This window comes from Carettochelys insculpta, chromosome 1 (genome assembly GCF_033958435.1).
Source record: "Carettochelys insculpta isolate YL-2023 chromosome 1, ASM3395843v1, whole genome shotgun sequence".
Classification (NCBI taxonomy): Eukaryota; Metazoa; Chordata; order Testudines; family Carettochelyidae; genus Carettochelys; species Carettochelys insculpta.
Window position 1 is genome coordinate 293,124,843 of NC_134137.1, and position 13,767 is coordinate 293,138,609.

Below are 13,767 nucleotides of genomic sequence, written 5' to 3' on the forward strand. Positions count from 1 at the left end.
CCTGGCGTGCATGGTTCAGGCGCGTGTTGAACCGCTCCTGGCTGGCACTGAGGTGACCCGTGTAGAGGTGCATGAGCCAGGGTCGGAGGGGGTAGGCTGCATCCGCCACGAGGCAGAGGGGCATGGTGGTGTCCCTCAGAGGGATCTCCTGCTGGGGGATGTAGGTTGCCACCTACAGCCAGTGGCACAGGCCCAAGTTCCGAAACACCCAGGAGTCGTGGGTGCTGCCAGGCCAGCCAACATATATGTCCAAGAAGTGGCCCTGGCTGTCCACCATGGCCTGGAGGACCACCAAGTGGTAGCCCTTCCTATTCAGGAAGCATCCTCCGCTGTGCTTCAGGGCACAAATGGGGATGTGGGACCTATCCAGAGCCCCAAAGCAATTAGGGAACCCCATGCTGGCAAACTTCACGATGGCTGCATCCAGGTCCCCGAGCTGCACAAGCCTGTGGAACAGCAGAGCATTGAGCGCCCGGACCACCTGCAGGGGAAGGACATGAGCACCCATGAGGGGTGTGCAGGGTGTGCCTGGCCCTCCCCCTGGGCTCCCCCCAGGGTTCCCCCTCCCCCCAGACTGCCCTCCCCCGGGTTCCCCCCAGGGTCCCCCGCCCCGGTCTCTACCCCTCCCCCTTACCTCCATGACGACAGCCCCGACAGTGGCCTTGCCCACACTGAACTGCTGTTCTATGGATCAGTAGCTGTCTGGAGTGTCCAGCTTCCAGACAGCAATGCTGACCCGTTTCTCGACGGTGAGGGAATGTCGCATGGGGGTGTCGTGGTGCCACAGGGCAGGGGGTGAGCCACTGGCACAGCTCGAGGAATGTCTGCTGGCTCATCCAGAAATTACGGAGCCAGCGGTCGTTGTCCCACTCCCCAAGCACCAGCCGCTCCCACCACTCTGTGCTAGTGGGGTATCTCCATAGCCAGTGGCGCATCCGGTGGGGGGAGGCCAGGAGGGCTACATGGTCTGAGGTGGCTTCTTCATCCCCCGAGGAGGACAGCTCATCTTCTTCTAGGAGATGATGGGCGGTCTCTTCCATGGCACCAAGTGGGGAGGCTGTGTGGGCTTCTGTCTGCTGCTGCTGCTGGGGGTCCATGCTGCATTCATGGGGTCTGCAAGTGGTTTTGGGCTCTGTGGACCTGTGCTGTGCAGGCCGAGTCTGCCTGGGAGGGATCCTTTAAGGGAGCGGCTTGCTGGTGCCCCAGAAGGGCTAATCTGCCCTGTGATCCTGTCTGCAGGCTTTCCTAGCTCCCTTATTCCAATTGGGGCTGCTTTTGTGTGTAAACGCTCCCCTGTGGGGCCTGTTTTGATTTAGTGCTTTCCTACGTCGACGTTCAGGTGATGGCACCAGCCCTGGAGGATGTGCGGACACTATGCATTGAAATAGCTTATTTCGATTTTGCTACGTCGAAATAAGCTATTTCGATGCAGGGTCCCAGTGTAGACATAGCCAAGGAGGAAAAAATGTAAATACTATACTTACAATAGCATTGTAGAGTTTGATGGTACTTTTGTAACATACTTGTTTAAGTAGTTTATAAATTGTACTCAGCAGCTGAATGAGAGACTGTTTTGCATAGAAATGTAGCTGACTCTTATTTTCCTTTTGTCTATAGGAAGCCTTGGAATCTTGTCAGACTCGGGTTTTCAAGCTGGAGTTCCATCAGCAAGAACAGCAAGCCTTGCAGTCAGAAACTGTTAATGCCAAAGTACTCTTAGGAAAGTGTATAAATGTAATCCTGGCCTTCATGACAGTCATCTTAGTGTGTGTCTCTACCATTGCAAAGTTCATAGCTCCTATGATGAAGAGTCGATTCCACATTATCTGCACTTTTTTTGCAGTGACTCTACTTGCAATATTTTGTAAAAATTGGGATCACATTGTCTGTGCCATAGAAAGGATGATAATACCAAGATGAGTCCATTAGACCAGATTTTTTTTAAGAAATGTTGTTGTATGTGCATATGCAAACTACCCAGATTTTTAAATTTGCAATTAAATGTGCAGACTGAATGAAGGCTATAAAAACTCTCTTGAATGCTAAGATGTAAATACTTAAATTTATACACTGTGGCAATTATACTGTATGTAATTAGCAAAATCTGTTATGGACTGCTCATTCATTTAAATCATTTGCCTTAATTTTACCACCTTTCTACTTTACAAACCAGCACATCTAGAAGAGGTCATGCTACCGGTGGCGTTGGAAACCTGAAACATATTGTGTCATTAATGAGAGTGATGTAGAGTGTACTTGCACTATCACATTAGATTAATTCAGTTGTCTACCTTCCCATATGATCCACAATAGCTTCTCTATTTTACAGTATTAAAAAACACTAGCCTGACTTATAGTACTTCCTAATGCTAGGTTGTTTAACATCTGTGAATTAGAAACTGGGAAGTTCGTTTAATTACAATCCAGTACCATTTTATGATGCTTCTGACATCAGGTCCTTACTCAAATTATTCTTTAAATGTCATACTTTCCCAACAGTTTCAGATGACTAGTGTATCTTGTGATACAGATGAGTACATATCATATCCTAGAGCTATTTTGTATCATGTTTAGGGGATATGTAAGTGTAATAACAGGCCTCCAAATAAGAATTACAGAATCACAAGGACATCTTAGAATAAAGAAACAAGTAACCAGTGCTGATACCACCATGTTGACTTCAGTATACCTCTTCTGGTCATACTTCAAGCTTTGCAGATTGCAAAGGAAGAGCTCATAGACAATTGTTTACATTTTTAACATGTAGGTTATGAGCTCTCCAGTGAATGTGAAATAGATAACACTAGGCCCCAAGTTGGGTAAACACAAGAGTCCTGAAGGATATTGGATGCTGTCAGTTTTGTTTTGGTTTTTTTTCCCCCTTCCCTTCAAGGTTCCACAGGGGATGCTGAGGAACTAGCAGGTCAGGGGTACTATGAAAGAATGAAACTTTATGTATAAAAACTAACTGTGCAATCTGTTGTGAGAAACATTTCTGAGAACAGTGTGTTAGACATCAGACAGTAATGCCACTGTGAAACAGGTAGGATTTTTTAAATGTAATTTATTTTGCCTGATTTAGAAACTACAATATGTTTTCCTTGAACTTCTTTATTGCCCAGATAATCTGATATGATGTAATATAATATATGAAATAAAATATCACGACTTTCCTTCACTCATGTATCAAAATGGCAATTGTATCTGGTTATTTTATTTAATATTTAGTGCTCTTTTCTTTTAAGATATGCTGTCATGATAGTATTATTGCTACTTTGGTCACAGGGCTAGTTGTAAGTGGAATAAGTTGTATGAAAGTCCTTGGAAATTTTTACACAGAAAACAAGGAACAAGCATTTTCTTTATCATAAAATGAATTACAGTTTATAATTGCTGTGGTTTCATGGCTGAAAAAAATGTATGGCTAATCACGTAAAGAGTGATAAGAACATAAGAATGGCCATACTGGGTCAGACCAAAGGTCCATCTAGCCCAGTATCCTGTCTGCCGACAGTAGCCAGTGCCAGGTGCCCCAGAGGAGGTGAACCGAAGACAATGATCAAGCGATTTGTCTCCTGCCATCCATCTCCCACCTTCGACAAAAGGCTAGGGACCATACCTTACCCCTTGCTCATAGCCATCTATGGACCTAACCTCCAAATAGTTATCGAGCTCTTTTTTAAACTCTGTTAGAGTCCTGGCCTTCATAGGGTCCTCTGGTAAGGAGTTCCACAGGTTGACTGTGCGCTGTGTGAAGAAAAACTTTCTTTTATTAGTTTTGAACCTGCTACCCATTAATGTCATCTGGTGGCCTCTAGTTCTTGTATTATGGGAACAAGAAAATAACTTTTCTGTATTCACTTTCTCCACACCATTCATGATTTTATATACCTCTATCATCTTGCCCCTCAGTCTCCTCTTTTCTAGACTGAAAAGTCCCAGTCTCTCTAGCCTCTCCTCTTATGGGACCCATTCCAAACCCTTAATCATTTTAGTTGCCCTTTTCTGAACCTTTTCTAATGCCAATATATCTTTTCTGAGGTGAGGAGACCACATCTGCACACAGTACTCAAGATGTGGGCGTACCATAGTTTTATAAAGGGGAAGTAAGATATTCTTCATCTTTTCTATCCCTTTTTTAATTATTCCTAACATCCTAAACTGAGATGTTAGAAAACTAAATTTTAAGTCATAAATTTTGATATGTGCAGTGTATTTTGAATATAAAAGTCTGGAAGGATTGCGACACTGGATTTGCTGCAGGCAGAAGAAATTAATCGGTTAGGATACATTCACTTTATCCTAGCTGGATCCTCCTCAATCTACCCAGAGGGGGATGGAGGAAATAAAATTAAAACTTGCTAAGAGAGGTATGAGCTTCCAGACCTCAAACTTAACAGTCAATTTAACCTTGCATATGTGAGCAACAATTGCCACATGTTCAACCAAATGCTTTTATTCTCAAACTTAGTATTGGTATCCAAGTAATTGTCCCTCTTTTCCTTGGTTTGTAAACAAATTATTTACTAACCCTGCCTCTAAAAGCATAGAATTCCAAACACTGATGACCCTTCTGAGGGGAAAAACAGTCATTGTTGTTCCTAATCTTGTTCCATGTGCACAAAGGTTCTTGTGTATTCCTGTTGATGTTTAATTCAATGAAATCCTTATTCCCAAATTTTTATGATCCCAATTTAGGTATTGCGTGTATACATTACATTAAAATTACATCCGCTAACTAGTCCACCCACCCATAGCTACCTCATCTATCCAGTTGATAGTCTGAGGGGAGTACAAACTGTATCAGTTGAAGAAATTAAACTTCATAGTGAAGTCCCATCCATAACTTTGGAAAAAAATAGCAGCTCCTTTCTGGAATTACTCCAGAATTTGTACATCCTTAGAGAGGATTTCCCTTGTTTTGTTTGTATACCCTCTTGATGCAGCTTGAGAACTTTTTTGTTTTGTTGTCCTTTAATACAGTTAAACAATAAATTCCCATCTTCAGTACAACATGAATCTTTGTTATTTTTTTGTCAGGACTTTCCAGTTCTTTAGCCAGCAGTTGTATTTTAAATGCAAAATCCTTTATCCATTAATTAAAGCCCATCAGCTATTTAATAAACCATTCACTTGATGTAATTAAGTTTGTCTCACCAATTTATAACTTTGTGTTTAATGATGTATTCAGAGGGGATGGATGTAAAAGGAAGAGCCCCACGTAATGGTGAGATAATGTGCTGTGACTTCTCTTGATTGTAATCCATTGCCACCCTTTCTGTATTCTCCATTTATCATGTTGATATCCAGTTTATACACCAGCTCTCCAGGCTGGACAACAGAAGAATCAAGCATTGATATAGCTTACAAATATCTACATGTATATGATATGGATGCTGCTTGTCAGTAGCTTTACTGAACTCAGGAAAACAATTGTTAGTTTAGCATAATTTAATTACATTTATTAACTAAACCTTGCTGATTCCAGTGTAAAAACCTTGAATTTGTAACCCATTCTGCCTGATCTGTCTCTAACAATGTCTGGGATCAGAAAATACCAAATTAAATCTCCTTGCCTCTATAAAATAAGGCAGTCTCCCTTTCATAGGCAGAAAAAACTGTTATGGCCATGACTTGAGAATACAAGGGCAGCTATCCACAGGTAGTATGGTAGCTCATTATGCTACTTATAAGTGATCTCCATGTAAACTGATAAAGTAATAGTCAGAACACTGTTTTACACTTGGCTGATACATCTGACTGACCCCAAATCTGAAATGGTGAAGTCTTATGTAACAAAGAAAGTATTTTCATATTGGCTTTATATCAGAAATAAAACACATTTAAAAATCACAGGACATTTTTAAAGTAAGAAAAATATAAATGATTCTCAGTGCATGTTAGTATAGCCCTAACCATTCTGTTAATTAGGCACTTCATCTTTTTACATTTCCTTGTGAGCTCTAAAACCATTCCAATGTCTGTCCCAAGCAATAGCAATTTCAAGATCCTTCCCCATGAGAATTGCTCATACTATTTATAGAGCTTTCTTCTGTCAAGTCTTCCAGTCTCCTGCCTTTTTTTCCCCCTTCCCTCTTCTTCCTACACTGATAATTCTATGGAAATCTTTCCCTCTCCTTCCATGTTTATATACATTTCAAAAACTAATTCAAAATGCTATAAGGTACCTTTTTTTTTAGTTTTGCTTTTTATAATTTTCATATGGCCTATGCTAGTTGCTGAATCTAATCTTCACTTCCCCAACTCCTTTTAACATTCTATGTATGTTTTTTCTTGTGTTAAGGAATCAGAAAACAGTCTTTAATATACTCATGGCAAGAGCCATGCAAATCTGCAGATATCTGCATCTGCTAATGTCAGTGTAGATATCCACAGGTCATTTTTACGGCTACAGATACAACTTTTGTATCCGTGCAGGACTCTACTCACGGTGCTCAATCGCTTTTAAGTGTATGCCAAACTCTTTCAAACTCCAATCTCAAGATTCTTAGTAAGTTGATCAGAAATGCTTGGACCTAAGTCTACAGGGTGAACCTCTGACATCTGGTACTCTCTTGTCCAGCAATAACCGGCAGAACCACCGATGTTGCACGACTACAGTGTCTCAGGGCTGGGGCTAGACCTGCACCTGTGGTTAGGGTCTGAGGCTGGAAAAGTGGCTGGCAGCATGACCAGGGCTGGAACCGAAGCCCTTGCCTACTCTGCAGCAGCACGGAGGGCAGAGCCCCCCACCTGCCCCTGACCATGTGGGGCCAGAGCCAGATTGCCCACTGGCAGCTCAGCAGGGTCAGAGCCACCACTGGCACCCTGGCACCTTAGAGACTGAAGCTAGAGGCCCCACTGGCAGCACAGGGCTGGGTCTGAAGCTGGAGCCCCTGTTTGCTGGAGCCCCATGGCAGCCCTGGAAGCCCAGGGATGGGGGACGGAGTCCTGGGCAAACAGGGCACTGGGACCACCCAGGACAGAAACACTGACCTCCCCTGGTCTGGCAAATTCTGTTGTTTGGGACTTGTGAGGTCCTGACTATGCCAGACCAGGGAGGTGCAACTATATTCATCTTAGTCAGGGGGCTAACCATAAAAACTGCTTTGAGAAACAATCCCATATTTGAAAGCCCCGAAGTGTTTGATGGTAGAATCCATACGTGTTGATTCTTGGAGAGTTAACTTCCAATGACAGTTACCTTCACTGTTAGCTACCTTTCTAATTTCAGCCCTAAGATCCAAATCCAGGGGTTCCTGTAGGGCTTGCAATACAAACAAATTGAAAGATGCCCACATAATTTTAGTTCCAGTTCTGTCCAAAGTCATTGATACTACTATTACTAGATACAATTCTACTCAATTGATTTATTTTCTTTCTGCCTTATAGTATAACTTCAGACCTTTCATTCATGTAACCCAGTGAAGCTTCTTAAAGCTCCAGCTATACTAGTTCTGGCTTTTCATAGAGAGCTATTGAATCTGGCCACTGCTCATTTGGTATCCAGATGCCTAACATTAAGCAGTGTGAACACTCCTGGACTGCAGTGGCCAATTTAGGTGTCAATATTTCAAGAAGGATGTTGATAAATTGGAGAGTGTTCCCAGAAGGACCACTGAGAATGATTTAAGGGTTGGAAAACATACCTCATGCTGAAAGAGTCAAGGAGCTCAGTCTGTTTAGCTTATCAAAGAGAAAGTTGGATGGTGGCTTGGCCAGTCCATAAGATTCAGATCCTTAATTTATATAGGCTCATATTCTGTTTTATATAGGCTTTCCTACTACACACACATCACCATGGTACCAGAGCACCGTCCAGTGGTGTACTAAGCAACATGACTACACATCTCTTGTACATCGTTTGTTCTTTTGTTCTCTCCCCAGAGGGAGAAGTGTATGGAGTTCCCTTGTTTGGTAGAGTGTTTTTGTTTATGATTGTTTGTTTAAATATACTCTTTGCTATGTGTACAGAGTTTTGAAAGAAAATGGCATACCTAGAATTGCATATTGGAAATCAACTTTCTATCCTAGTGTAGCTCAAGCCTGTATCTTTTTAAAACAAAGCAAGCCATACTCTAGCACCTTAAAGACTAACAATTGTATCTATTAATGAATTGGAATTAGAATTCATTTGCAAGATTGATACCTTTCAATGGGGACTCAACAAGGATCTCAGTTATCTTATACCCTCTAAGGACAATTTCCCCACCTTTGATATTTACAGTGGTGGAAGACATCTCACTTAATTTATTCTTTCCAGAGGTTTTCTTTCCTTTTTCTCTCTTCCCATCATTCCTCCCCCCTCCTTACTTTTTATATTTCACTGATTTTTTTTCAGTTCTTTCTCAGTCCTTCAGAATCTGAAGAAGTTGGTCTTTCGCACAAAAGCTCATGATCTAATAAATAAAATTGTTAGCCTTTAAGGGTGCTACAGGACTGCTTTCTTTATTGTTCTAGAGGAGTGATTTTGTTGATCATGGTCTTTGTCCCAGAACTTTAAATGGTATTTGAGTGGAATACTTTGAAGATAGGGACTGAGACCTTGAACAAGATTTTAAATTACATGAGAAGCCAGTGTTGGGAGCTGAGAACAGATGTGATATGTTCATGGTAGCCTGAATTGATGAGGAGAGCTGGAGTTTCCTAAATGTCCACTGATTTCAGTGGCAATTAGGAAATGAAATATCTTTCAGCATCTTTGCATAAATACCTATATGGAGAACAGAGATTTGGTAATAGAGATCAGTTCAATCTAGCAAAGATATAGGACCCCTATATGGGGCTGGAGTTCTTGGCTTTGATTTTGACCACTCCTGCCCATGGCAGTGGGATTTGGGCTTTGGCTCCCCACCTGGGGCCTTGGGCATCGGGCAGGCTCAGACTTCAGTCTCCCTTCCTGGAGATGTATAGTAATTCTTGTTGTCAAAAGGAGGCCAGCGTGCAATGAAGTTTAAGAACTGCCTGTGCTAGATGATCACAATGGTCCATTCTGGCATTATAATCTGTAAAATCTATAAATTAAAAACATTACAAAACAAGCTCAAAATATAAAGATGATCCAGGCACTTTTGAAAAATTTTATACTACATCAAGTCCTATTTTCAGAATGACTTATGTTCTGAGGATTAGGTGTCTTTATTTTATACTGATTTTTTTGCTTAAGAAGTTTTATAGCTTCTTCCTGAAAAACAAATACATATTCATAGTTAAAATACAGTACTGGAAATACAGTACTGGAGGCAGAGGCTTTTAAATGACATTTGAATGCCAACAGAATGAGGTTATCTGGCAGTTCAGTTTCTTTTAATGTAAAATCTTCAATTTTAATGTAAGGGACTATACAAAATATTGCAATTAACTGAACAGCCTACTCACTCTTGGACAAAAAGCACTATGAAATCCAGCTTTGAGGCCAGTTAAATCCAGTCATCTGTTTTCCAAGAAATTAAAAGACAATGTACATATAGATTGTGTGGGGATTTGATTGAACTGTGTTGTCAAATCTAATTTATCTCATAGGTATGGTGTAATAACTTGTACTGTTGATAGAAAGATTTGTGGAAAGAGCTTCTCCCACCTTTCTTTTTGGTGAGATATTGCTGAGTAGGCAGAACTGATGTGTACTGAAAGCTGTTTGTTTTTATTGACTGAAAATGTGTGTCAGCATGTAACCTGCATATCTCATACCACATTCATTTTGTGCAGCACTGTGTAAAACAAAATGCATCTATTGATGTATGTAGTGGTTTTGTATATTTCTTGGTGTGGTCATGACTGCTCAAAGGTGCCATCTAATGTTTTTTAAATAAAAGTATTTAGATGTAATTTACTGTTAAAATTTCATTTTTCTTAAAATTATCATCTGATTAGTCAAATCTACCTCACTGTGGTACTCTCTCAGTCCATAATTATATTTCTTAATGGAGAGCATTTCCCAATTTAAAAATGGAGATAGAAACCATTCAGATGTTGACTGTGAGTGTTATGCTCTGTGGTGATTTTGTCAATGTTTGGTCTTGGATTGTATTTACATCTATGCGTTGGCAGAGGTGTAAAAGTCAGAGGTAGAAGTATCCCTGGATGTTTCAAAATTCAGTGTGAACATGAGAGATAAGGTGAGTTGGTTTAATTTTCCTCAAGTATTTGGAATAATTTGTGACTTTTTCTTTGGACAATTGAAATAGAAACTTGAGAGTTAGTTTTTTTTTTAATTCTAGCGTCAGAAAAGAGGTGTAAACACATTACCAGATATTACTACTGTTGAGCATACATTCTTAAAATGTTCATGTGAAGTGTAACCATTCTTAATTTTTTTTTAAAGTAGTCATGAAAGATGTTAGATTGACAGCCTTTTGGACTAAAGCAGTTCTACCCAACGTGCGGTTGACACTCTTGCAGGTGGACCATGGCTCAGGTCCACCCCTTGCTCCACCACCCCCATACTGGTGCACCAGGCCCATGCTCCTTACCCCCAGCCCTGCAAGATTGGGCACCAGGTTCCTGCTGTGGGATGTGGGGAGCCCCAAGTTTTGCAGGTCAAATCTGGCTCATGGGGGGGAGAAGGAGGAAGAATCAGTTCCACATATTGCTGATCCCCCTCCCCGCTGGCCGGGGGCAATAGCAGTGCAGAAAACCAATGGCGGGAAGCTTTTCCCCCTTTGCTCCCTTTAGTTGCAATTCCGGTCATGGGAACAGTGGTGGTGGTGCCTGGGAGCAGTGGGGAGTGCAGAGCCAAGCACTCCCCTTGTGTCTATATCCCACATGTTCCCCCTCCTGCTCAGTTCCTCCACCCCCAAACCACTCCTGCACCCTACCTCCTGCCCAGGCCCCTACTCACAGGCTCACTCTGCTCCTGATCCTCCCTCCCACCCAGACCCTGCAACCCCAGCCTGCTCCTGCATTCTCAGTCCCCAGTCCCAGACCTTACCTCCTGCCCAGACCCTGCATCCTCATCCTGTTCCCTGGCAGCTCCCTCCCTTACAATGAGCCTGGGATGCAAGAGGGGAGGGATGCAAGCTCTGGGAGGGAGTTTGGGTGCAGACAAGGGCATGGGAGGGAGCCTGGGCTGGGGCAGGGATTCAGAGCTTTACCTCGGGGGAGAGGTTGGGATGATGGTCTCACCAGGTGTCCTTACCTTGGGTAGCAGTGTAGAGGGGCTAAGGTAGCTTGCTGCTTGCGCTGGCCCCTTGTCACTCCTGAAAGGGACCAATGTACCCTTGTGGCCCCAGGGGAGTGCATGTGATTGCATGCTGCCCCTCTCTGCAGGCATTGCCTCAGCAGTTCTCATTGGTGTCAGTTCCTCATTCCTGGATAATGGGAGCGGTAGGGGTTGTACTTGCGGACAGGAACTGCGCACAAAAACCTCTTCCCTTCCCCAGGACCTTGGTGTTGTGCTGCCCTCTTCCAGGAGTGGTGTGGGGCCAGAACATACAGGGAGACTACATTAGCAGCAGCCCCACTCCACCAGCAGATCACAACTGACTGGGGAGTCTCCAGGAATGACCACTTGATCGTGATCAAACGCGTGGTGACACCAGTATAACACAATCCAAAGGCTGGAAGTTGAACTTAGACAAATGAATACTGGAAATAGTGTTGTGGTGTGTGTGTGTGTGTGTGTGTTTTAACAGTGAGTAATTAACCATTGGGACAATTTACTATGTCATGGCAGATTTTCTGTCACTACTGATTTTTAAATCAAGATTGATTATTTTTGTACAAGTTATGTTCTAGGAATTAATTTGGGAAAGTTCTGTGACCTAAGTTATATAGGAGATCTGAGTTTAATTATTTGTGAGTGGCTGCTTGAGGCTGCCGCTTCCCAGGGCTCCAGAGCAGGCAGCACAAGCAACCGCCGCTTTCCAGGGCTCCAGCAGGGAGCCCCAGTGGCTGCCACTTCCCGGGACTCTGGTGGGGAGCACCAGCGGCCACTGCTGCCCTGGGGCTCTGAGCCCCCTCCCCCCCATATTCATGAAAATCAATATTCATGATGATTCTGAACATGGAACCCCCGCGGATGTTGAGTCCCTACTGTATTGGAAATTATGTTCTTAAAACCCTGTAGTGAAGAGGTCATACACGACAGATTGTGTTTTGAAATGGACTTCAAATAGGTGGCAAATATTTATCTTCCTGGCAGGTTGTTGTATATTCTGTCTCTCATAATAAAAAGCTATTAACCTACTGAGTCAAATACTAATGAAGAGCTTGTGGAAACAATGGGAGACACCCTGTTTTAGAAGATCTGGTGTATTTGGGAAGGCAGAGAAATGCCCTGAAGTCCTTCCCGAGGGGAAAATAAGCATAGCCTCTTGGAAGGATTTCAGACAGCCTGGTTGAAAAATGCTGTGAGGACTTTATTATACAAGAAGGCATTTGTCAGCCAAGTTAGAATGCATGAGTTTATTTTATATATAATCCTGTGTTTACACTGTCTGTTACATGAACTGCTATTCTCTGTTTACATAAACTTATTCTTGGTTTTGCTTTGAACAAATGTAAGTGCTGTGAGTTAAGCAGTGCTGCATTCTTAAGTGAATGAATAGGCTGTAGTGCACTTAGGAATAGAGAGTCTTATAATTCTGTGACAGCAACGAAGGGTCCTGTGGCACCTTATAAACTAACAGAAAAGTTTTGAGCATGAGCTTTCGTGAGCACAGACTCACTTCATCAGATGCTGATGAAGTGAGTCTGTGCTCACGAAAGCTCATGCTCAAAACTTTTCTGTTAGTCTATAAGGTGCCACAGGACCCTTTGTTGGTGTTACAGATCCAGACTAACATGGCTACCTGTCTGATACTTAAATCTAATGGTGACCCATATTTGGGTCCCAACCCACAGGTTGGGAATCCCTGCTCTAGAGGTACACTTTGAACTCTGGGGGATTAGCGTATATTTTAAGATTAAATTGGGAGTAGAAATAAGGAATCCCACACATGGGGAAACAAAAAGCTTTTCGGCTTTTTTTTTTAATCCATGTCTCTTGGTCTAGCTCTTGTTTGATGCATTTCTTCACCTGTTGGCCTCACATGTTACTCCTTAGATCCCTTGCTGTTCTTAATCTGTTTGTTGTTCTCCCTTCCTTGGACATCTTTTCCAAGAATCCTTGAATTCCATCATCTTGTCTCTTGCTTCATCTCCCTTCTCTGGTTGCTCCTGCAAGACCACTAGCATAGCCTCAAATGAAGCCAATAATGCATTTTTTAAGCTATTAAGAGGAAGAGGCAGGCTTTGTGTTGCCCTTCACAAAGATGCTGCCCAGAACAGCTCTAGTTAGACAGGAAAGCTGGTCATGCATTTCTGTTCCTTGCTTGTTTTTAGACCATTACATATTCTGGATCTAGGTAACTCTGAAGTTGTACCCTGAACCAAGACCACCATTAGCCAAAATGCACCCCCTTTCTGACTCAGTAAACCCAGAAACTAACCAGGGGTCTCTGCCTGGAGGAACAAACGTTGGAGCAGATGTAAGACTGCACGATTCCTCTCTTCTCTCCCATTAATCCTGCAACTAATTTACAACGTGGTTCTATCTTGAAAATATTCATACACAAATTGTACTAACTTATTCAAAGATCAGTTGTGTATACATATTCTGTTATATTTGCTTTAATGACTAAAGTAGAATTTCACTTTTATTCCTACTAGCCTTGGAGAGCCAGTATGAAGTGAGGCAGGTTCTCAACTTCTTTATGAACAAAACACATATAACTAAATTCTATCCAGTTACTTGAGGGTTGTGGAGATGCCACTGAGGGCAGAATT

General features: G+C 42.4%; 1 protein-coding gene across 2 annotated transcripts in view; it reads left to right on the top strand.

Annotated features, from left to right (window-relative positions):
- TMCC3 (transmembrane and coiled-coil domain family 3) overlaps window positions 1-3,513 on the top strand; it is a 245,320-nt gene extending 241,807 nt beyond the window's left edge. For both annotated transcript variants that reach the window (XM_074983986.1, XM_074983984.1), the window contains exon 4: window positions 1,618-3,513. In XM_074983986.1, coding sequence (XP_074840087.1) covers window positions 1,618-1,920 — 303 coding nt within the window. In that variant the 3' untranslated portion in view covers window positions 1,921-3,513. The remainder of the gene's footprint in view (window positions 1-1,617) is intronic.
- Window positions 3,514-13,767: the final 10,254 nt, after the last annotated feature.